Source organism: Pteropus vampyrus, unplaced genomic scaffold (assembly GCF_000151845.1).
Source record: "Pteropus vampyrus isolate Shadow unplaced genomic scaffold, Pvam_2.0 Scaffold215, whole genome shotgun sequence".
NCBI lineage: Eukaryota > Metazoa > Chordata > Mammalia > Chiroptera > Pteropodidae > Pteropus > Pteropus vampyrus.
In genome coordinates, this window is record NW_011888996.1 from 2818866 (window position 1) to 2843793 (window position 24928).

Consider the following 24928-nt stretch of genomic DNA (forward strand, 5'->3'; position numbering starts at 1 on the left):
AGACGGGTATTATGTAGCAGTTCTCTAAATTCTCTCAATTCAGAAATTGATTCACCAAAGCTTAGGTTATGCAACCTGTCCTAAGACACAATGCTAAATGGCAAAGGTTCAACCCACATCTTACAATTCCAAGTTCAGAGCTCCTTCTACCATACCCAATACCTTAATAACTTTGATGATATTGATCATTCCAAGTAACAATCAAATTAAAGCAATAAAAATACCACTCACAAACCTAGCTCGATTTATAGTCTCTACATAACAATAAAAAGAAAATAGCTGCTACTTTACTTTTTCTCACAATTCACGTACTCTGATTCTGTTGTGTTCATATGTGGCCTTAATTTTTAATGTTGTGAATTTTTAAGACAAATTTCTAAAATTTAAGTTTCTTAATTTTCCCCCAGACTTTCTGCTTTCTCCTGGAAAGCAGAAACTATTTCTTTTCTTTTAAAACTTTTCCTGCCACAGTGCTTAGTTTGTTATATTCAGAAAACAACGTAGAAATTTAATTTAAAATTGTGTACATTAGTCATTTTCAAGTGTACTTACTTTGGGCAAAGCAGCAACCTGGTAAGCAGCTCTTGCAGGAAAATCACTTCTGAAATCTAAATTTAAAAGAATTTCATTTTAATTTTCAAATACAATATTGTTACTCGACACAGCATAATTAAGACTCTGCAAAGTGTTTCACAGGTTTCTCAGTTCTTAGATATAAGTACTATTAAGAAAAGAGGCTCACATTCATATTTGTTTAATAAAATATTTTGCCATATGACTCCTACGATATTTAATACTTTTAAAAATGTCTTAGCTTTCTGGGAAAAAATGAAAACACATACTCTGACACTTCGATCTTATTTAATATGAATGAGGTTTTGTTTTTAAGGTGATACTTATAAAAGTTATCTAAATAAGGAACAGCTGCCCATCTCCTGAAATTTTGGCAGGTACTTTCACTGCTAACTTTGCTTTACTCTAGCCGTTTCTTCAAGACAGAATAAATAATGATGTTTTTTCCATATTTCACTTCTGTCTCATCTCACCGGTTGGTAGGGACAGCCATTTTCCCCACTAAGACAACATTAATAAGTGTAGATAACACTTACTGAGTGCTTAGAACACACCAGGATCTGTTCTAATGTGTTTACATGTTGTATTGACTCATTTAAGCATTCTAACAATCCTATAAGGTTTTATCCTTATAGGATATAAAGAAACCAAGATATAGAAATGTTAAGTAAGTAACCAGCTAATGATTCTGAGAGCCAGTATAGAGATAGTTGCTAGACCATATCATAGCAATAATAATCTATGTGTTAAAAAAAATTTATTAGGTGTACCTAAAAAGCCTGAGAAGGATATAACAAAATTAAGCTTTAGGAAAATTGATTTCTAGGGTTGTAGTATATTATTCTAGGGAATGCAATAGAAATGTCTTGGATCTTTTTCATGAGGACACACTGTATGTGTCCAATCAGACTATTCATTCTTTTAGGACAAGATCTATGACCACTTCTTTAGCATCTCCTATCACTCTTAATTCACTGTTAATTCATTAAAGTTAATAGGTTCATTTCTCTTTAAAAATGAAAATAGTAATAAAGCCAAATTACTTACACTGTTTATAGATTTCATTGACAGTACCAAAGTCATTTATGTCAGCCAGCAAAACAGTTGTTTTTACCACTAGAAGATATAAACATTGTTATTAGGTTTAGCTATTTAATCTGATCTAAAACATTACTTAGAAGAAAGTATGGTACTGTGACTATCTTAATTAAAATGGGACTATCTTAATTAAAATTAAAACAACTTTAAAAAGCAACAAGATATGTAGCATGACATATTACTGGATACCATGTGTTCTTCAAAAAGACCAAAGAAATATTGAACAGAAATGTGATGTCCTATTAAGTTGCTCACCATTAGTGAAGTCACAGCCTGCAGCTTTCAGAATTTCACCCATGTTTGTAAGAGCCTGTGAACCAAGGCAAGAAAGGCCTAAGGCACTGATGTTATATTAAAGCTTTAATTCAATTCAATTAATCATCTTAAACCAATACCTCCTTAAATAGCTTACGTTGGAGAAAAATTTCCTTTCTGAAATTCTACTCTTTCTAGGCTACTTCTAAATAAATCTAAAATAAATCACGCTAGATCTATACAACTAAATTAATATGAAAAGATCTCCAAGATGAATTGTTACATGATAAAAGAAAACCAAGATGCAGAATAACATGCACAATAAGCTACCATCTGTGTGTGTATGTGGCAGGGTGCTGTGTGTGTGTGTGTGTGTGTGTGTGTGTGTGTGTGTGTGTGTACACATTTATGCTGGTATAAGCACTGACTGTCCCTGGAAGGATATACAAGAAACTAAAAACAGTGGTTACCTCTGATGAAGAAAACGGTAGAGGTTGGGATAAGGGTTGGAGACATCTTTTCATTGTCTATGCTTGTTTATAGCTTTTGGATTTTTTTGCCATACCTATGTATTGCTTATTTGAAAGATTAATCATTTTAAAAAAAACAAAAACATCATCAAATGTTATGAGACCAGTAAAGTGGAGAGGAAGAATGATTTGAAAAAATAATAAATTAAGGACAGGGTAAAAAAACTGATGTTCTTCCAAAGGCCAGAGTGTTTGCTAAAAGAAAACATGTTTTAATGCTTGCTAGCTCATACTTATCCTCAAAGTGATAGTTAGGAACTCTAGAAATGATTTGTTTTAGCTGAGTGAGTACTGGCTGAGAATGCCACACATTCTAGCACTGAGGAAGAGGCTTCAACCCAAACTTTTCACTCACAAAAGGAGACAACATCTCACCATATTTCAGACTGATTCATTCCACTGGAGGAAAGTCGAAAGGCAATTCACTTACAAGAATTATTTAACCAGCTCCTTACAGATGGACATTTAGGTTGATTTCTGTTTTTGGATATTACAAATGACTCAGTGAATACATTAAATTATAAATTAATTCTACTTATTGGATTAGAATCATATTCTCCATTCTTATTTGGAAAAACATGCTAATGTAATGTTTGATATTACAAACATGTAATCTTTGGTATTTCGAACAAATGTTGACTTTTATTTCTGTGGTGCTGGAGTTATTTTGTGTAGGTCGGTGGCTCTGATAAGAAAATTTCCTAATCCATTTTGAAGTGGCAAGATGTTATCTGATTTTAATAATTCAGGGTCTCCCCCTCAGTTTTATTGAGATATAATTGACATATAATAACTAATAAAACTAATAACATTGTTATTAGTTTTAAGTACATAACTTGATAATTTGATACATGTATATAATATGAAATGATTACCACAATAAGTTCAGTTAATATTCAATAGATTCAGGTTTAAAGTCACGTTGCAAGGAACAATTTTTTTTTGGTTGTTAAATGATTCATCAAATTTCCAACTTTCTGCTGACATAAAATTGTCTTAAATTATGCAGTAACTTAAAATGCTTTTATCTGGTACTCTCTCTAAAACAAATCAGTCAAGTGAATTCTTAGTATTCTTCAATATTAAAAGCAGTAGAGAAAGAACCTTCAAATGTGGAAAATTACTTACTTGTTTAGCTTCTTCTACCACACCTCCTGGCACAAGTTGTCCACTTGAAGGGTCCATGCCTATCTGTCCTGAAATGTAAATGGTCCTGTCGACTAACACAGCTTGACTGCAATGAATGGAAATCCAGTGAATATATAAAATATAAAATATAAAATTCAACGCTAAAATGTTTCTTTGCTAGGACATAAAAAAAGCACAAAATGTAAAATTAAAAATTGATAATTGGATTTCATTAAAATTAAAAACTTTTGCTTGTTGAAAAATATTTTTAGGAAAATGAAAACACAACTCACAGATTGGGAGAAAATATCTGCAAAATGTATGTCTAACAAAGGACTTATATCCAGAATACATAAATAACTCTTAAAACTAGATAATACAAGACAGCCCGATGACAAATAGGCAAATGATTTGAACAGATACTTCATAAAAGACATATGAAGAGCTAAGGAGTACTGCACAAGAAATACACTCAACATTATTAGTCATTAGAGATATGTAAAACAAAACCACAATAAAATACCACTACACACGAGAGGACATCATTGATAATAACAAGTACTGGTCAAGATGTGAAGCACCTGGAACCCTCATACACTGTCAGTCGGAATGCAAAATAGTACAAACACACTGGAAAACAGTTTGGCAGTTTCTTTAAAACTTAAGCATACACTTAACATACAAACTAGCAATTTCTTTCCTAGGCAACTACCCAAAAGAAATGAAAAAATATGTCTAAAAACTTTACATGAATGTTAAGAACATGATAGCCAAAAGAAAAAAAAAAACATCCACTGATAGAGTCGACAAAAGACGACATATTATTTGATTCCACTTATATGGAATTCTAGAAAAGACAAAAGAATAGCGGCAGAAAGCAGACTAGTAGTTGCCTGGGGCCAGGGGTAGGGGCGTGGGCCACAAATGGGTACAAGGAGATGTGGGGGTGGTGGGAATGTCCTAAAACTCGACTGTGGCAGCAGATGCACGAATGTACTTTTATCAAAACTCATGGGCCGCTACACTTCAAATGCGTGAGTTTTATACGTAACATACTTCAACAAAGCTGCAAAACGAACCAAGAAAAGCAATGCCAGGAGTAAATTACTCAAGATTAATCGCTGCTTGTTGGAAGATCAACTAAGAATCTACCTGTGAGGGTACACTTCATTTCTGCAGTTCTTACTTTTGAAATGGAATTTTTTTTGTAATGAGGTCATTAAATTTCAAAATTAGGATAAAATGAAAGAAAAAAATAAGCTACACTGAGACCTGAAAAAGAGTCAAATAAATCAACTTAAAAGAAAATTTATTATTTTCTAATAAATTTGTTGTTGTTTCTTTTCTAAATTGTAGCTAAAATATATACAAATGTATGATAAAATTTACCATATTAACCAATTTTAGGAATATAATTCAGTGGCATTAAATACTCTCATTTAAAAATGTTGATAAAGAATCTTTATATCATTCTAAATTTAGAAGCAATAATTGTTTTACCATTTCCATGCTTATTTAAAAACAGGATATTCTCATTTCCAATCTTCTAGTTCCCTATATTTTGTTTTCCAACATGCTCTAAACTTTCCTATCTTTTATTTCATGTTTCCCTTCATTTCCCAACCATATCCTTTTTCTTTATAATTTTAAATATAAAATTTATAACTTTTCCTTAATAATTTTTTGAATGAGAATATTTACATGGTTCAAAAATCTAGAAAATATACAAAAAAAAATCACAGTGAAAAGTCTCCCTTCTGTCTTTATCCTCCTTCTGTTCAGTTCCTAGCCCCTGTGGATAATCACAGCTCTTCTTTAAATATTCCCGCAAAGTTCCTTCATGCATATATGAAGAAAAATGAATATAAATTTTTCCCCATTTACAATAACATATGGTATACTAAACACTTTCTACACTTTGCTTTCAGTCAACAGCATATCATGATCTTTCCATAACTATATGCAGTTATTCCTCATTCTTTTAACAGCTGCATAGTGTTTCATTGTATGGATGTAATTTAACTAGTCACCACTGATACCAATATTTTGCTACTGTAAACAAAGCTACACTGAAAACCATCTCTCTCTCTCTCTCTCTCTCTCTCTCTCTGTCTCGTCGCACACATGCACGCACACATGCAGGCACACACACCATTTTCCCTGAGTCTTTCTTTCTTTTGAGCCCCAGAGGTATAAGAAAGGCTCTACCTTTCTTATGAACAGGATCCTGCCTCATATGACAGCTAGTTCTTTTCTTATCCTATCTCTTGGGGTATGCCAGACTATAAACTCCTGGAAGGCAGGGGCAGTGTCTTACTATGTTTCTAGCTGTGCATAGTGGGCTAGGTGATTCCTTTTATATAGTAGGCACACAATAACTTCTTATTGATGTTTTGCTCTCTCACCACTTAGTAGCTTAAACAACCGTGGCCGTCAATAAGTATCTTTTTAGGAATACCTACTAGTTTACAGTGTGGGTTTTGGAGAGCTGAAGAGGGTAGGTTTAAACTTGGTAACAGGACTTAGAAAGTTTAGGAATTCTTCTCCACTATCTGGCTTTCACCTTGGCCCACAAATGGATAACTATTGAGTTTGTTAATGTGTAAACTTTTATCAGATTGAACAGTCCCATCAGCTAACACTGTTTCTATTAATTGTCCTGTGTAGAATTAGGCCACTCTTTGCCCTTTGCTAAGTACCTTTACCTCTGCCCATATCTGAAACACAGTTTAAACTACAAGTTTATTCATTAATATTGATAAAAACTTTATGACAGTAAAAAAGTATTCATTTATTCTCAGAAAATTAAAAGTAGGTCCTGGATCTCTGAGATTATCTGAGCTATGTGAGTTATCTCTACAGGTAAGTAGAGATTGTTCACAAATAACAATCGGATAGTTGACTCTTCCTGAGCATCAGAATCCTCCTATCCATAGACCAGTCATTAGGCTCCAGAAAACTTAAGTGTATTGTTCTAATTCCAAGTTAAAGGGAAATAACATTTTTCAAAATCATCATAATATTCTCGCATCATAATCTATGCCACATGGATTATCGCTTCAAAATGTTATGACTATTTGGATGGTGTGCTGGTAAAATGGAAAGCGATGCAAAAGCAATGCGATATCGATGTCTCTCAAGGTTCCCTCCTGGAGCATTCCTAAAATGTGCTGAGCTGAGCTGAGCTGATCAGCTAATTAGTGACAACACTGCATCCATCCCAGTGCCAGGAACTGAAAGTTCAGCACAACTGAATCCTTCCTGGAGAAGACCCAGAATTTTCAAAAAGTGCACTCACTACAAACTCCATGCACAAAAATTCTTGTTTCCAAATGGTTATTTAAAAATGTCCAATTAACTTTATTGGGATATAACTAGTTAGTTGTAGTATTTTTCCTTTGTAAAACACTGAAAATTAGCACCATTTCTAGTGGCCTCGTATTACCTTTGGATACAAAAAAGCACAAGAGGCACAATTTCCTGGAAAGTTTCTATACTATAATGCTGGTTGATGGCTTTTCTTTTGTCATACTGCCATATTCATATAATAACTCTCTTCTTCTTCTTCTTCTTTTTTTTACTTGCAGCTTTATAAATATAGTTGACCCACCTCAGAGTCAACCAGGGATACTACTATCATGCTTGCTTTCTTGAACAAAGTATATACTCGAAAAGTGTATGCTCCAGGCTCTATAATCTCTTTGTTTTTGTTTTTAAGGGACACTCTCTTCTAAAGTAAAACCACTGGGTGACTGAGGGAGAAGGATCAGGGCACAAGGAGGAAAAAGATGACTAATTTTTACTTTTATTGTAATATCCTCTTAACTATTCTTAATGCCTTTTCAAATTACTATCAGAAGTCTCTTCTTAAAAGAGATCTGATCATGTCACTTCCTCTTCAAAAATATTTTACGACTCCTTACTGCATACAAAATAAAGTCCATACTCTTAAGTTTAGCAATGGAAGCCATCACAATCCAGACCTTGCTAATAGCTAATTTTTAGCAAGAGGCAAAACAAAAATTCAAATTCAAGGTCTAACTCCTAAGCAGTGTTTCCCAAAGTGTAGGTCCTATACAAACACTGAATAACAGTAAGGAAATGATTCCCTTTTTCATTCTCTCTTCGTAATGAAAAATGGACTGGAATAGTGACTGTGCACATAATGTACTTAGAACAGTGTCTGGTGCTGAGTAAGCATCAATAAATGTTAGCAATTATGACTTCGATCCTCTGATTAAATGGAAAAGGATATTATTTTTAGAAAACAAGTTAAAGCTGTCACTTTTTAACAAAGAGAGAGTAGGCTTTGGGTTCTGAACCAACTGCAGTATCCAGCTAGAATTTAATAACATTTTTCATTTAATCGAGTTTATTTTTCACTGTTACTTTCTACTGCATTGTTTTCTATTTATTGTTGTAATGTTTCCTTTTTAAATTTGTTAAATAAAGTGAGCCATCTCAAAGAAAAGTGTCAAGTAAATTATAATAAAGGTGGTACACAGATTTGGCAAATACAAAGTAAAAGTGGTACTCAGACTACTAAAACATCCTCCAAAAAGTCTTTATGCTATGTATTCCATGTCCATGCCTCGAGTCTTGCCCCCTAACTGGAATGCCCTTCATTCTATGACTTCCTGTTGAAGTCTTTAACAAAGTATAGCTGACCCCCACCAACTGCCAAAAATCCGAGTATAATTTTGATTCCCCAAAACTTAATTACTAATCAGCCTGCTGTTGACTGGAAGCCTTACCTACACATAAATGGTTCATTAACACGTATTTTGTACATAATACACATTAGATACTGTATCTTTATAATAAGGTAAGCTAGAGAAAATGTCAAGGAAATCATAAAATACATTTACAGTATTTATTGAAAAAAAAGCCAAACATAAGTAGACCCACCCAGTTCAACCTCCATCGTTCAAGGGACAACTGAAATTTAAAAATCAAACATCACAACCATATTTACTATAAATGCAAATCCAACCTTCAAAACCCACTTCAAGGGCTACCTCACACAAGCAGCCTTCCTACATCTTTTTCCCATGTGCCCCAAGTTAGCATCCATTTCTTTCTTATCCTCTTTTGTTACCTCTCCCCCAAACTCCATGACCCCTCAGTCTCATCGCGTTTTATTTCTAATCCTACTATAATAGTTAGTAATCTGCCATACATAAGTGTTATTTTTTATGGCAGTGTGGTATACAGGGAGTTAGGGCTTGTTCAAATGAAGCTCTGTCACTTACAGACTGTTTGACCTTGGACAAGTTCACTTGGAGCTTCAGTTTTTTTTGTAAAATGCGGATAAGATTTAAGAGAAGTTGGTTGCCATGGATGCGTCCCATCAGTTTGCATAAGATTAAAATGTTTCTTTTTCTCTCCCCCATATGTGTGAATGTCTTTCGACTGGAATGGTTCTTATATATTTTTGTATCCCCTGCACTGGTCGGCACAATTCTCAATATATGTCTTTCATAGTTCAAGTGTTTCAGCAGTAGAGGTTGTCCAGCAGTAGTTCTTTTAACACTGAACAGCTGCTGTAGACTATATTCCAAAAGGAAAAAATGGAAAAAAGTTTGCACAATATATTTTAATGAAGAATTAAAAATAAGTCTCCGAGAATGCATATAAGATGCAATAGTTTTAAGGCCGAGACATTTTAAGAAAACAAAGTTGTTTTAAAAAAAAAGGAATTAAACTTTCACTTTAACAGGGCTTCTGACAAACACATGTACACAAGATAGACATTCTGGCCAGTATACATATATTTAGCCAGAGCATGTTGGGAAATCTTAGAAAATGATCTTCGTTGTGATTTGTATTTGATTTTATTAGTGAGAAATAAGCACGGGCAAATGAATTCATAAACATCAATAATGCATTTCTATGTGTTGTAAAACCTAGTGTCTTGGGTAGATGTGCAGGGATTTGCTAAGCATTTCCGTGAAAAGAACTCAGCTAGCCCCAGAAGGGCACCCACATCTGTGGATGGGATTTACTTCTTCAAATTAAGAGAGGGTTACACCAAACATTATGCTAAGTGAAAGCAGTCAGTCACAAAGGACCCCATATTGTAGGATTGTATTTACTATAGGAAATGTTCAGAACAGGCAAATCCATAGAGACCAACACATAACTGGTTGCCAGGGGCTTGGAGAAGAGGGGAATGGGAAGTGACTGCTGACAGATAGGTATAAGGGGTTTTTCTGAGGTGATAAAATGTTCTGAGATTACATAGTGGTGATGGCTGCACTACTCCATAAGTACGGTAAAAAATCACTGAATTGTACATTTCAGAGGGCTAAATTTTATGGGTACGTGAATTATATCTTAGTAAAGCTGTTTAAAAAACATTCAGAAAGACTTCTAATCGGAGAAACTTTCTGGCTGGCTGGTCTCCGCAGTAAGGAAGCCAAGTCTGGGAAAAGCCTCCGGGAGCGCAGGCTCCGGGTCCTAGTTGGGGCTCCTAACTCATTGTGGGTCTCCGGGTGCGTTGCTCCATTTCCTGGGTTAAGTTTCCTCGCGTGTTCGATGAGGCTAGCGCCTCATGCGATCCAGGAGGCCCACCCCAGCTCTGATCTGGGGTGGTCACTTTCCACCACCCCTCCCAGCACACCTGGGGTCCGTCCGAGCTCCCACATGCCGAGTTACCTGTAGGGACCAATGGCCCCTGGGGCTTTCACGGTGCTGATCACCTTTTTGATCAAGGATGACATAACTATTCCTTTTCCCTTGAGGCCCCGCAGAGAGAACAATCCCGTACACTATCTCCGTTCGTGTCCCACTGGACTGATCAGGCCCGGCAGCCCCAGCAGAAACGCGACGCGGGAGCTGGCTCGCTCAGGATTCTGGGAGTTGTAGTATCTGCGCAGCTCCCGGCCACGTGGAGGCAGCGCAGCTCTGGCGCATGCGCTTTTCCTCTCGCTCGCCGGTCACGTCGTCTTGTGGGGTAGTGTTAGAGCCTTGTCATTCTGACCGGGAATCCCTGGCTTCATCCCCTCAGAGCGTCTGGCAGGTAGGTGGTGAGAGGTTGGTGTCCTCTAGAGTCCGCAGTTTTGGGGAGTGTGCGTGTGTGTGAATGAGTGTGCCACCCACGTATTGCTCCTCCCGGCCTCTCCCCAATCTTCTCTCCTTCAGACCCAGCTGACCTCTTCCCTTCCTACCTGCTCCTGGGCCCCTCTTGCGGGCCCAGCACCTCCTTCGGCGCTCGAGCACCCGGAGTCTGTCATTTTGCTTCATTGCCCCACCTGGAGGATGCCGTTCTGGGAATGGGCTTATATCCCCTCTCCTTATACCCTAAAGCAATAACACGGGTCATTCAGAGGACCACGCCGAGATGTGGGCTTTTCCCACCTTCCCGCCCCTCCCTTCTTCCCTTCTTTTGGGTGCTCCTGGAGCTTTAGGAAGTCTATGCGTTCCCCTTTGATCTGAGTACAACCCTAGTGACTGGGATCTGATTTCATTAGGAAGATAGTGATCTTGATACAGCAAATGGCCCTAGGGCTAGTCTTTTGGCAGATATTCAGTCATACTGTGTCAGAAGGGGTGGTACTGGGCTAAATATTTTCTTCTGTTAATAAATACATTGTAGTCACGCGTCACGCCTTCATTTAAGCGTGTACCTGTCCATTCAACAAATATGTATTGAACACTTGCTTTGTGTAAGGCGCTCTGCAATGCGTTTGATGTGTAGTAGTGCAAAAGATAGGTAAGATCCCTGCCCTACCTTGCTTCTAATCCTGTTTATTCCCCTTCATTTTGTCCTACATACTGCTAAGGTTTTGGTTTTTCTTCTTCTGGCCCAAGAACTTTCAGAACTTTTTCATTATTTCATAATGTCATCTAGTAGAGTTGTGAAATATCTACATACCGGAAATAGTGATTATTGAAATTACTTCTTAGTTCTTTATATTAGTTAGGGTATATACATATAGACATGTATTGGTAAAAGTTAAATGTCTGGTGGGTTACATAATTAGTGAATTTCATTTCAAAATAGAATAGAGGTATTTGAAACTATTCAAAAAAAAGAAGACTGTGGAGTTTGAGAATTGAGAATTACTGAGTAAATCCATCAGACTCTACCAGATTTTTGTCCTTTATCCTTCTTCCTTCAAATTGAAATCTTTTTGCTGTCATAAATTAAAGGTTCAGCTGGCTTCATTTCAATAGTAGAAATGAACACATCAGTAATTTACGTGCAGTGTTTGTAGAGGTTTTATCAGAATAGCGTGTTCTATATTTCATTGATTCAGGTGGCTTATGTTTCACCTAAGAATTTTGATTAAATGTTTTAATTTTTTATTATGGCATAGGGATCTTATACATTATTTTTTATTCTTTCAGCAGATTTTATGCAGTGTCAACACGAGTATATGATTTAATTATTTGATGGCAATGCAAACTGGAATGTACTGATATTTTCTTTTCCAACAATAGAATTATTTTTTTCTATTGAATCAAGTTTTTGGTGTTCATACCCTTCATGGCTCCTCTAGAGATGCCCCTGGTTATGAATTCCTGCTGTAGATCAATATCATAACATTTTGTTATCATCAACCCCCCTATAATATTTATTATATTGAAGAATCAAATATTGAATCACATGAATATTTATTAAATTTACTTTTATTTTCGAGTGGAAATTTCCTTTCACTGTACTAAATTTATTACTTTCTTTCCAGAAATGTCTAATGCAAAAGAAAGAAAACATGCTAAGAAAATGAGAAACCAGCCCACTAATGTGACTTTATCCTCTGGCTTTGTGGCTGATAGAGGTGTAAAGCACCATAATGGAGGTGGAAGACCTTTCCGAGCTCAAAAACAAGGTAAGATACACATAATTCTCTCTCCACTGTGGTTTGGAGCATATTGCTTCTAAGAGCTTTTTGATAGTTGTTTTCTAAATGGTAAACGAGTTGACTCTTATGTACAAATTTGCCTAGTTGAAAAGTATTTATAACCCTAAAATTAATACTCATGGCACTTTGGCTGTCATTTATAGAGCAGAGAAAAAAACCAAGTTGCCCCATGTGGACATTGCTAGCTGCCTTTTGTTTCAGCTTTCATGCAGAGATGACCAGAGAGGTTGGAGATAATGGGCGGGCAGTGCAGCACAGTGTAAGAAGCTCCAGCTCTGACTGGGGTTTGAATTTCAACTGTGGGGTGACTTCAGACAGTCATTTAATGGTTTTGAACTTCATTTTCTCTTTTGTAAAATAAAGGAAATAGAATCTAATTTACCAGGATGAATTGTTTTTATGATTTAAGATTATAATCTATGATTTTATATATATACACACACATATATATATTTCCTCTAAGAACAGTGATTCAGTATTTCCTAATTCAGTGTTTGCTTTGACTTTATAGAACATAAGTATTGGGAATAATGTGAATTTACTGTACATATTTTAGAGCTGGTTTATCCCTTAATTATTATTAAATTGTACTTCTGTATTTCCTAAAAGAAAAGTAGCACGCTCATCATATCTATATTTAACTCGTGTTATGATTTTAGAACCTCATAAGGTGATGTGGAAGTGATAGTTGTTCATTGGGCAGTAATAGAAAATGCCAGTTTGGGAAGACAGCAAGCAGGTGACCAAGAATTTTTTTTGGAATGCTTTGAAGAATAGTGTGTGTTGGGTCTAAGTAAGTTTTAGATTCCTATTCATAAGATTTAGATTCACATCCAACAATTGATGCCTACCATGCCATGAGATGAACCTCGGTATATATTATCTCATTTAATCTTCACAATGACAAGTCTTATAACATGCTTCATGATCGTAGGGGCTTAATAATGAAGGCTATAATGGAAATAAGCAGGAACACCATAAAATTCTTTACTGATCTCTCTCTTCATTCACAGACAAAGATTTGATGTTGTCTTAAAGTCAGAGTGGTTTGAATATCCAGACATTTGTGTAGAGATTTTGCTCTTATTTCTTTTTAATTTAGCATAGGCTCCCAACTTGAGTATGCCAGAGAATTACAATAAAAGACTGAATACACAAAATCATATGGATCAATAGTACTTAAAGGAGCTTAGATTTAAAATCCATGTCACACTATTTATATGGAGCAAAGTTCTTTTTATCAGTTATATCCATGGTTCTTTCATATGTCATACTGATATGATTAGCTAGTGTGCTGCCTAATTAGCTGGGTCTGCTTGGGCAAGTTAATTCACCTCCTTACCTGAAATCCCTACTCTTTAAAGGGAGGACAGTAATAGCCAGGAGGTCATAGGATTGAAAACATGATCAAGGTTGCCACCCAGGAATTGTTCTCCACTGTAATCCTTATCCCTGATGAGTGACATATTTCTTTTTGTTTTCTTTTTGAAAATGTACTAGAGTCTTTTTTTGGAACTTCACGACAGCGTCAAGCCAAAATGGCCCACTATTCACCAACTGGCCCTGATGTGAATGAGCAGTCTTCCTCCAGAGTAATGTTTAAAAAAAAGGGAGGTTGGAAAACAGGTCCTGAGGACATTTCTCAGGAAATTCCCAAGTATATAACAGGTAAGGATGTGTAAAGAAGTGAAGTTTGATTGCGTATGAGTTCTTTGTTTCTAATGCAGCCAGATTTCTAACGCCCTTTGTTGTGTCTCAGCCCTTCAGCCCTGCCTCCTATCTCTCCTCCTTCCACTTCAGTCTTTGGGCCTGATAGCTCTCCCTTCTTCGGTTTCTCTTTTTTTCTTACCTGTCTTCTGACAAGTCCTTATTTGTGAACTTTTACTTTGTCTTAAAATCTTCTCCCCCTCCCTTTTAAAAATAGAAAGTGCCGTTTACACTCCTCAGCATGGCATTCTCCAAAGATGAAACCAAATTTTATGCACTCTAAGGGCATCCTGGACCTTTAAATCCTATCTCCAGGCCTGTTCCAGCCTTACCTCCGGTACCTCCAACACCCTCGTCCCCAATACCACATAACCCCATATTTCTTGTATACACCTTAGAGGTGTCTTCTGGCCTCTGTTTTTGCCTTCTTGTGGGGAATTCACTTAAATTTCCCCAGCACTCTATTTACTCATCAAAAAAAAAATGTAGTTTTCAATAAAACATAATAGTTATGGTCACATATTTGAAAAAAGCAGAAAATATTAAAAAAACCTTGAAGTCAAAACCATTGTTAAAATTTTATTTTTTCTTTTTTTTTCTTGTGTAATTATTGCAGATAAGAATGGTTGTGATTATATTGCATGTAGCTCCCTTTTAAAAAACCTTTTTGGGATCTTGCTTTTAAACATTTTTTCTGATTAGAAAAGTCACACTGAATCCTTGTAGAAAACTTGAAAAAAAAAATTGAAGAACAGTTTTATAATCTCATAATACAGAAATAACCACAGTCGGTATTAATCTAATAGGGGGTCAGGGTGGTGAGTGAATTATAAACTCACATACTTCACATCTTTCTTCCTTCTGAGATGTACCAGAAAAGTGTTGATTTGAGACTTGTTTTTAATGACAGTGCTCTTTGCCTCAACAGCTTCTACTTTTGCTCAAGCCCGAGCTGCTGAAATCAGTGCTATGTTGACAGCAGTGACCCAGAAGTCTTCTAATTCACTCGTTTTCCAGACTTTGCCACGGCACATGAGACGCAGAGCCATGAGTCACAATGTCAAACGCCTTCCTAGGCGGTTACGGGAGATTGCCCAGAAAGAGGTACATGTTTCACTTAGTGTAAGTGTTTAGGTTAATAGTTCCTAAAAGCAATTTGGAAGTATTAACTTAATAGAATTTATTAAAATGAAAACCAAAAACAACATACTCATTTTACTTATTTTTTGGTTTAATCATTTATCCCCTTCCCCACCCCCTATAATCCACCAAATTATCAGATAGTTGAATATTACAGCTGCTTTTAAATATAGTGTTTGGAGCCCCTTTCTTTTAATAGTGTTAAGTAGTTGACATTGCCCTGCCAGATTTAAAGAAAAATTCTGACCTTCTTACCAGCTAAGCAAGTTTAGCTCTGCAGTTTGAGGGTGTGGCCAGCTAGGAATTAGAATGTTAAAAAAAAAAAAAAAAAGCTGCATCAATGCCTAGAACTTGCGTTTTGACTTTTTCAATGTTGAAAACTTGACATTGAATTTAATTATTTTTGGCTTTACCAGAGTTTTTGGCTTAGACTTTCTAAGGTTTTCTAAGCTATCCATGTCTTTACTAATTAATTCAAAATTTCTTTATTAATGTGTTCTAGGCACCGGTACTATGCCGATGGTGGAGTTAGTGTTAATCAAGATAAAATCCTTATCCATAAGAGGCCCACAAACTAATGGAGAAGAGATTTTTCCACAAAAGTTTAGCTTGTCTATGGAAGAGATTAAGAGTGGAAACTACACAGGAATTTTGTACTTTCTAGATTTAATGTGAAGTCTGTTTCCTAGATAGCAGTTAGCATTTCTCTGTCAAGACCTAACTGACATGAAATGTGTGGGTTTTCTCCACTTTTATATTTTTGGACCAAAGTTTTGGGTTTAGTTACCTTGCAGCTTGCTCAGTTAGTGCTAGAACCATGCTTCCTTCTTAGGTTTGCCTATCTCTAAAATCTTCACTATTTCTATTGCTTCCTTTCTCTACTTCCATTGGAGAAATCACCAAGCAAACTAATGGGGTGTGTAATGTGCTCCACTTAATAATCTAAAGTTAGTTGTTTGAATTCCTAACATTTAACTTTGTTTTGAGATGGTTACAAACTGAGATGTGCTTCTCTTCTTGCAACTACAGGCAGAGAAATCAGTACATCAAAAAAAAGAACATTCAAAAAATAAATGCCATAAAGCTCGAAGATGTCACATAAACCGGATATTAGAATTCAACCGTAGACAAAAGAAGAACATATGGTTAGAAACTCACATCTGGCATGCTAAACGGTTTCACATGGTCAAGAAGTGGGGCTACTGCCTTGGGGAGAGGCCGACAGTCAAGAGCCACAGAGCCTGCTATCGAGCCATGACAAACCATTGCCTCCTTCAGGTATGCTTTTCCAATTGGTTTTCTTTTATTTTTGTTTAGACCCTTTCTGATATAGACTTTTAAAATAGTCCATGGTATGCTAAAGCCCTATCTATGAGATTATTTTAAAAACGATTACTGACCATGATGCACTTTGCCAGATGCTAGAGATGAAGCAGCCTAAAGGTATTAGGGGAGGCTGATATTAATCAAATAATTAGCCAAATATACAGTTGGAGGGAAAAGTACACAATGCTATGACATTCATAACAGAGGAACAGGTAAATTTTTCGTGGAAGTGATGTTTGAGCAGAGCTCTGAGGGAAAAGTGGGAGAGTGGAAGAGGCAGAAGGAAGCCAGATAGGATAGAATTGAAATAAATTCCATGTGACAGAGATGTGACAGCAAGAGAGTGACAGCAAGGCCAACGTTAAGGTAAGGTTAGTTCTGGAGAACTAAGTAGTAAGCAGATCATGCAGGGTCATGTTTGAGATTACGCAGCAGTGATTCATTTAATAGTCATTCATCATCAACAGATGTTTGAGAACCCTCTCTGGGCCCTGAGCAGTGTTCAAAGTGCTGTTCTAGAAGCTTATGATTCAGCAGGATGCTGGAAAGTTTGTTTTAAACTCTTTGAGAGTACAGTTTGTTTTAGAGCCTTGTAATAATGTTATTTATCTGGTTGTCCCTCTCACTCCCCTCCCACCCCCGCCACCCCTATTGCTAATTCAGTCGCTTTCTCTCTTCCAGTACATATTTAGAAATTTGCTCTTGGCAGAGGGCCTATCTTTCAATGGTAGGATAGTCTTGGCCAAGTTTGGAAAGCCGTTGGTATTATTAGTATCCTCTGATACCTCTGAAGAGCAATACAGCAGAATAATAAAAACTAGAACCTTTAAAAAATTGTGTTAAAATATAGATAACATCAAGTTTTACCATTTCAACCATTTTTAAGTATACAGTTCTATGGCATTAAGTATATTCGTATTGTCGTGCAGCTGTCATCACCATCCATCTCTAGAACTTTTTCATCTTCCCAAACTGAAACTATGTACTCTTTAAACAGTAGCTCCCCATTGCTCCTCTCCCCCTAGCCCCTGGCAACCACCATTGACTACTCCCGGTACTTCATATAAGTAGAATCACACAGTAGTTATCTCTTTGGTCTAGCTAATTTCACATAGCATAATGTCTTCAGAGTTCATCCATGTTGTATCATGTGTCAGAATTTTCCTCATTTTTAAGGCTCAGTAGTATTCCATTATATGTATATGCCATATTTTGTTTATCCATTCATCTGTCAATAGATACTTGGGTTGCTTCCACATTTTGGCTATTGTGAATAATGCTGCTAGGAACGTGAGTATGCAAATATTTCTTCAAGTCTCTGTTTTCAGTTCTTTTGGGTATTTACTTGGAAGTGGAATTGCTGGACCACATGGTAATACTATGTTTAATTTTTTTGAGGAACTGCCATACTGTTTTCCATAGAGGCTACACTATTTTATATTCCCATCGGCAATGTGCAGGGATTCCAGTTCCTCCATGTCCTCACCAACATTTATTATTTTCATTGTGTTGATACATTTATTATTTTCATTGTGTTGATAGTAGCTATTCTAATGGGTATGAGGTGAATAGAAGAACCTTTTAAGAGCTTTTGATTTGAAGCAGCAGATTTGATTAGCAGCAGAAATCATAGATTATAACTATTCTTTCTACATTGAGAAAACTGGGATCTAGAGAGATGAAGTGACTTGCCCAGGGTCACACACACAGCTTGTGGTGGCCTAGGTAACACTGGGGCATCTGATTCTCCTAGTCTGCTTTTTCCACTGTATTCTTCCATCTGTCAAATTTCAGGACAGGCATCTGAGTTACTTCTCATATTGGGCAAGATTTTTGCCAAGGTTATCAGATATTTTCTTCATATTTGATCAGCCTAAATAATAAAAGTAATAGCTAATAATAACAAATATTTTTTGAGTACTTATTTTATTCCGGGCCCTATTTTAGTGCTTTACATATGTTTACTCATTTAATCCTTGTAATAACACTACAAGGTAAATGGTTACATTATTTCCATTTTATAGATGAGAAAACTGAGATACGGAGAAGTTAGATAATTTACCCACGGCCATACAGCCAATGAATGGTGAGGTTGAGGTTTGAGCCCAGGTATTCTGACTCCTGAGAGTTTCAGGCTATTAACCATAATTCTCAGATGTCACCAGTTGTAAAAACTTGAGTGAGGTTCATCTGGCCACTGACAAGGGAGAGTGGATCACTGTTGCTTGGACGATTTCTGTGTGTGAGTGATAGCACTGACTAATGTGCAGAATCCTAGCTGTAATTTGCCTTTCGGTTCCAGTTGCTGAGTGTACTGAAATAGCTTAAAGGTGCTATGGCAGAGGAGTTGGTTTGGAGGTCAGTGAGCCCGACTTGAATGCTGGCTTCTCCACTTTCTGATTATATGGTTTCGTTCAAGTAACAGTTTCTTTATCAGTGTCCTTATCTCTCACATAAGATAACAGATAGTACCTGGTTCATCAGATGTTGGATGAATTAAATGACAGTCCATGTAAGGAGTTAGGCCAGCCCCTGGCACTCGGTGACCCTTCGATGACTGTTAATTATTATTATAGTTCTTTAACATATTGATTTTACTAACTCAGTTTGATCTCTCTTTATCTTATTTAAATTGGTAAGGTCTTACTCTTTGTTATTCTCATTTTCCTCTGTATATTACTTAGTCAGAGTTGAATATCATAGTCAAGACTGAGCATGGGAGGAATATGGGATAAATTAATTGCAATATTATGTCTCTAAGTTCAGTGCCAAGTAATCCTGAGGTCCTGATTTAGCTAACTAAAGTGAACAAACAACCTTAGCATTATTTTGTGGAATTTATTGCTGTCTTGCACATTCTACTCTGATTTCTTACCTCGGGTAGATTTGAGGGAGGAATAATCCTTAGAAGTAGCAATTTTTACACTCTGCTTAGAACTTGACTGTGAATATGGAATGAAACAGATTTTCTTTCTAAAAAGTAGGACACTAATTTATATTTTAAATGAAAATTCATTTTGATTTCGATTTTTGCTCATGTAATAAGAATAGACAGGTTTCAGATTTTGACTGACGAAATGATAGCTTTTACAATTTGTTATATGTCTTGGACTTTTAGAAGTTTTTTTGATGTGGCTTTTGGCTTCTTGCAGTTTTCTCCCATGTAGAGTCCTAAATATTTAATTATGTTTCCCTTTTTGTGCAGGATTTATCCTACTACTGTTGTTTGGAGTTGAAGGGCAAAGAGGAAGAAATACTAAAGGCACTGTCTCCAATGTGTAGCATAGACACAGGTAAACTTTTTTCAAAGCTGAGCCCTATTTTAGTCTTTATTTATTCATTTCATGAATAAGTGTCTGCCGTAAGCATTTTGGAATTTCAATATATGTAAAAATGTGTGAGTTCTTGTTCCCCATGAGTATGTTAATATAAGGAAAGCTTCGAGTAGCTTTTAAATAGTTTCTAACATTGTCAAATGTAAAATGAGAGAACCATTATTCTGGTGGAGTGAATTTAAACAGGAAGAAACTCAAAACTCATTAAATCATTCAATAAATGTTTATTGAGAACTTGTGTACCAGGCTTTGGGCTAAGCAGAGATTAAAACCAAAACTTCATCTCTCATAGAGAGAGGCAATAGATAACAGTAGGGCTGTCAGGAAATAATACTCCAATCTCAACACTTGAAATCATGCCATTTTGTTTTTGTTTATATCAGGATTGACTTTTGCAGCAGTTCACTGCTTGTCTGGAAAGCGCCAAGGTAGTCTCATGCTTTACCGGGCGAATAAATATCCCAGAGAAATGCTGGGGCCTGTTACATTTATTTGGAAGTCTGGCGACAGTGCCGAAAGCAGGCAGTTGTGGATCTGGCTTCACCCAACTCTTAAACAGGTATAAGCATTGAGATTATTTCTCCATCACTCATTATTGCATTCTTGATGACTGTTGGAAATCAATACCATAGAAATTTAAATGGTATAAAAGTTTGGCTAATGGCTTAGTATTTGAATATAAGGAAGAAAGTTGTGTGAATATTAATGAAGCAAATCTTGACATCTCATTTTTTAGTAAGCCATAAGTAGAGATGAAAACCAACCTTATTATGCACATGGCTTAAAATAATTGTGTTTGGATGAACGAATGATTCTACTATGCCTGAATTGGTTCACTAGGTGCTTGTTAGAGCCTGTTTGATGATGACAAGCTGTTTTAAATATTTCTAATGATTTTTAGTACTAGATTTCACTTTACTTCTCTCTCTTTAGCATACTCACTGCTTTTATATGCTAGACTGTACATTTTCTCCAATTTTCTCTTTAAAAGTTTTGTGTGTCTGTGTATATGTGTGTTTTTAATTTAGTCAGAGCAGTCTTGTTGTTTTTATCCATCTTTGGCAATTAGGTGTTCTTTTTTTGGTTCCACGTGCTATATACTACTTAGAAGAACTAAAAAATCTTCTTGATGATAAATTTAATTTGTGAAGGGATAAAAATGTAAATTTTTAAAGGGAGAAAAAATAACAAACTAAACCACCTTAAATTTGTAATGTATTTAAATTTCAAAATTTTAAAGTAAAATGTTTAAATATATCCTTAGGATATTTTAGAGGAAATAAAAGCAACGTGTCAGTGTATGGAGCCCACCAAATCAGCTGTTTGCATCCCTGACCCCCTTCTGACACCATCCCAAGAAGAAAGCCAAACCGCACTGCCTGATAAGAAAATTGTCAAGAAAAGAAAACGGAGAGATGATGGAGAAAATGCTAAGCCAATTAAAAAATTTATCGGTGATGGAACTAGAGATCCACATCAACCGTATTCTTGGTTCTCTCCAACCACAGGCATTCTCATCAGGTACAGGTCGAATTTGCTCTGAACATTTTCAGTGAAGACTTGCTCCATTTTTGCCATTGGCACAGACATCATGTATGATGAAAATTTCCATTTTAAGACCTTTTCTCTCTTTCAGTGATTTGACAATGGAAATGAACAGATTCCGGCTGATTGGTCCACTTTCCCACTCCATCCTAACTGAGGCACTAAAAATTGCTTCTGTCCACACTGTAAGATTAAATGTGACAGTAATGTTTTATTCTAGTCGTGTCCTTCTTAGCAAACTTGTGAAAACTAACATAATTTGGTACTGTTTATTGGCTGTGGCCTGTGAATGTTTTTCTACTTATGCTTATCGTTGAGGACTTTGTCATCTCGCTTCTCCTAGAAGAGCAAATCCAAATGAATGTAATATATAAACTACCATACTCTTATTTAAGTACAGACTATTCTTGCAGTAAGTTTTGTAGAAGGGTCTTAACCTTTGCTTCATAAGTAGGTAACAGAGAGCTCCTGAAATCTCTGGAAGTGTGTACCATTTTTTTGGTTTGTACTTGTATGATGCATATTTTCAGGGGCTAGTTTTACAGGTCTGTGATGTCTAAAAGGTTAAGAGCAATTATATCTTGTGCAGCACTGTCCAGTAGAACTTTCTGCAAGGATGATGTTTCTCTGTGCCATGCAGTATGGTAGCCACTAGCCACATGTAGCTGTTGAGCACTTGAAATGGGGCTAGTGGGACTGAGGAACTTAATTTGTACCTTTATTTAACCAAAAATTAAATTCGAATAGCTCTCTGTGTCTAGTGGCCCCCATGTTGACAGCACAGGTTTACAGGGGAGAGACTGGATTGGGAATCAGACACTCTGGGTTCCCATTCAGTTTGTTTTGTTGTATTAGTGCAATGGACTTTTCAGTGCCTGTGCCTCTCGCAGATTTGATGTGGTCAGATATGATGATAGAGCTGAACAGCTTTTGAACTTTCAGAAGAAACATACTTTGAAAAATCAAAGGCTACTTCTCTCTCTCTTGGTCGCTTCCTCCTTAGCTCAACTACTGTGTCTCTTGCCTGAATACTGAAGCCCTGTCTTGACTTCCCTCCTTTGTTCCCGGCTTTCACTCCATTCTGTACAGGAGGCAGAATGATCTTTTAACAATTTATTCACATCATGTTTCTCTGTGATTAAAAGCTTTTGAATTGCTTCTCCTTGTATTTGAGATAAAACCCTCTGCCTTTCTGCCTCTTCTCGCCTCTCTTTCTTCTGCTCTTCAGCCACACTGGCCTCCTCGCAGTTCTAGAATGTGTCAGATCTTGTCTCCCTTGGATCCTTTGAACCTGCTTTTTTTCCCACCTGCTTGAACATTCTGCCCCCATCACTCTTTGCTTGGCCAAAACCTTCCTCATTCTTCAGGTTCCAACAGCTGCGTCATTTCCCTACAGAATACTTTCCTGATTCCTCAAGTTAATTATATCCCTTCTGTAAATTATATTGCATCTTGCACATTTCCTCAATTTTTATGTCTAGCTATGTTTGTGTCAATAGACTGAGCTTTGTGATGGCAGTTACAGGGTTAGTCCTGTTCTTTCCTCCGCCCCCAGTGCCTAGCCCAGGAGCCTGGCACAGACTAGGTGCTCTACTCCAGCTGAATGAGTTGTAGACCAAGGAAGTTTGGTTCTAGAGCCCGTACTCTAAACCACTAAGCTATGCTACCTGAGTATTTGAGATAAGTGGCACATATGTTACAAGTTGCTTTAGAATCTAGGAGCACATTCTACTTCAATGAATTTCAGGATGAATCATGGCCATAGGCTCTCTTCCTTGGCATGCACATAGTACTTTTTGAAACCTTGCTCCATTTTTGGTTTTGTCTGGAAAAAAATATATGTAAAATACTTGTGTATCCTATTCAAAATTTCTTGGAATACTAGTCATAATATATCCTTTTACCAAAGATTTCTTCAAAAGGTATGGGTTTGGTTTTTCTGTAGTGAGGAAGGTTTTATTGCTTGAATTGGTGGTGATGAAGTTCGTAATAGTGGGAGAGAAATAAGAAGCAAGGCTGCTGGCATTGTGCTCAAGAGAGACCACAGGTGTGAAGTAGCTTAGTTAGGTAGTCTCCAAAAACCATGGCTGTTTCTCTTAGTACGTGAAATCTTAACAGAAATCTTGACTTTGCCTTTAATAGAAAAGTAATCTGGTTTTAATTACTGTGTAAAATATAGTGGCAATTTCCCTGGTTCCTCTCATAAAATGTTATTTCCAAATACAGAAAAATGTGAGGGGGTACTGTCACAACCATGACAAAATTGCTGAGTGTGATTCATTATTTATTTGGTGAACAGGGGTTGTTATTTTTCAGGAGGAAGAGGACACAGAGAAGACACCTCACCATTGGTGGGTTGAAACCTGTAAGAACGCTGATAGCGTTTCCCTTCACCACAGACAAGGAGCCATGTTTGAATTGTTGGGAGGTACACAGAGGGGCTACTGGGTTGTACTAGGGAAGGAGGGAACAGTAGAAAGTGGGTTAAAAGAGTGTTTTGCGGTTGGACTACCTACATGTAGTGGTGCTTTTTAACTTGTAACTTTGTTACAATGTAGCCAGAATGCAAGTAAGAGAGGTGCCTAAAATCAGTAAACAGTGTAAATACTATTTGAGTTTGCTCAAATGAAACAACAAACAAATGAGATGTTAGTATTCTAAATAACTGGCATTCTGATAGATAGCTGCATATTCCGGGTACCAAACTGAAATCTGATATTATAGATAAATGCATATTTATATATAATATCATGCTTTGTGCATGAGGCTGCTGTAGTCACCGTTGATAGACACAAGTTTGTTGCTGTGAAATAATCTGTTATGTTAATTTAAGTTTTTTGTACGAAACTTCACTCTTTATGAATGTTAATTCTCTAAAAGTGTCAATGGGGAAAAAAGATTTTTTAAAATAAATTGCCCAAGAAGAAAGTTTCAATTTGAAAATACAAGCAAATATGTATACATTGTGAACGACTTTCTTTAAGCTTGGCTTTTTTTGTTGTTAAAGGAATAACATCCCCAGCAGAAATTCCGGCAGGTACTATCTTGGGACTGACGGTTGGGGATCCTCGAATAAATCTGCCTCAAAAGAGGTCCAAAGTTTTGCCCAATCCAGAAAAATGCCAAGGTAAAGTTCTTGAAACACCTCTGGTTTTCCTTACTATTTTGAGCAGTCTCGTCTAGAAGAGTTGTTTCTGACACCTCTGCAGTAACTTCATCTGTAGTAAATTAGGACGATCTTTACCTGGCTACTTTCAAAATAGTTATGATCAAAGGAGATGATAAGGGGGAGGGGGGGGGATCTTTTAGCTGTGAAATATGTAGCCTGATCCTTATGTTCATGTTTTTTCTGAGTTTTTTATTTTGGGTATCTAGTAAAACCTGTCTCTCTGCAAACTGGGTTCTCTGAAAATCTCCGGCCCGG

The 24928-nt window shown here is 36.6% G+C and overlaps 2 protein-coding genes across 2 annotated transcripts in view; one reads left to right on the top strand and one right to left on the bottom strand.

Annotated features, from left to right (window-relative positions):
* Positions 1-508: 508 nt before the first annotated feature.
* On the bottom strand, positions 509-10430 carry RIDA (reactive intermediate imine deaminase A homolog). Its single transcript, XM_011372924.2, has 5 exons — positions 10242-10430; positions 3585-3690; positions 1927-1981; positions 1621-1689; positions 509-608 (listed from the first exon to the last, which is right to left on the bottom strand). The coding sequence occupies exons 1-5, from the start codon at positions 10304-10306 to the stop codon at positions 529-531; spliced, it is 375 nt and encodes a 124-aa protein (XP_011371226.2). The 5' UTR covers positions 10307-10430; the 3' UTR covers positions 509-528.
* A 43-nt stretch (positions 10431-10473) lies between these two features.
* Positions 10474-24928, top strand: part of POP1 (POP1 homolog, ribonuclease P/MRP subunit) — a 33091-nt gene continuing 18636 nt past the window's right edge. Inside the window, exons 1-11 of the mRNA XM_023538218.1 lie at positions 10474-10605; positions 12275-12418; positions 13952-14119; positions 15087-15262; positions 16328-16576; positions 19830-19917; positions 20343-20518; positions 21224-21480; positions 21596-21689; positions 23821-23932; positions 24512-24681. Coding sequence (XP_023393986.1) covers positions 12277-12418; positions 13952-14119; positions 15087-15262; positions 16328-16576; positions 19830-19917; positions 20343-20518; positions 21224-21480; positions 21596-21689; positions 23821-23932; positions 24512-24681 — 1632 coding nt within the window. The 5' untranslated portion in view covers positions 10474-10605; positions 12275-12276. The remainder of the gene's footprint in view (positions 10606-12274; positions 12419-13951; positions 14120-15086; positions 15263-16327; positions 16577-19829; positions 19918-20342; positions 20519-21223; positions 21481-21595; positions 21690-23820; positions 23933-24511; positions 24682-24928) is intronic.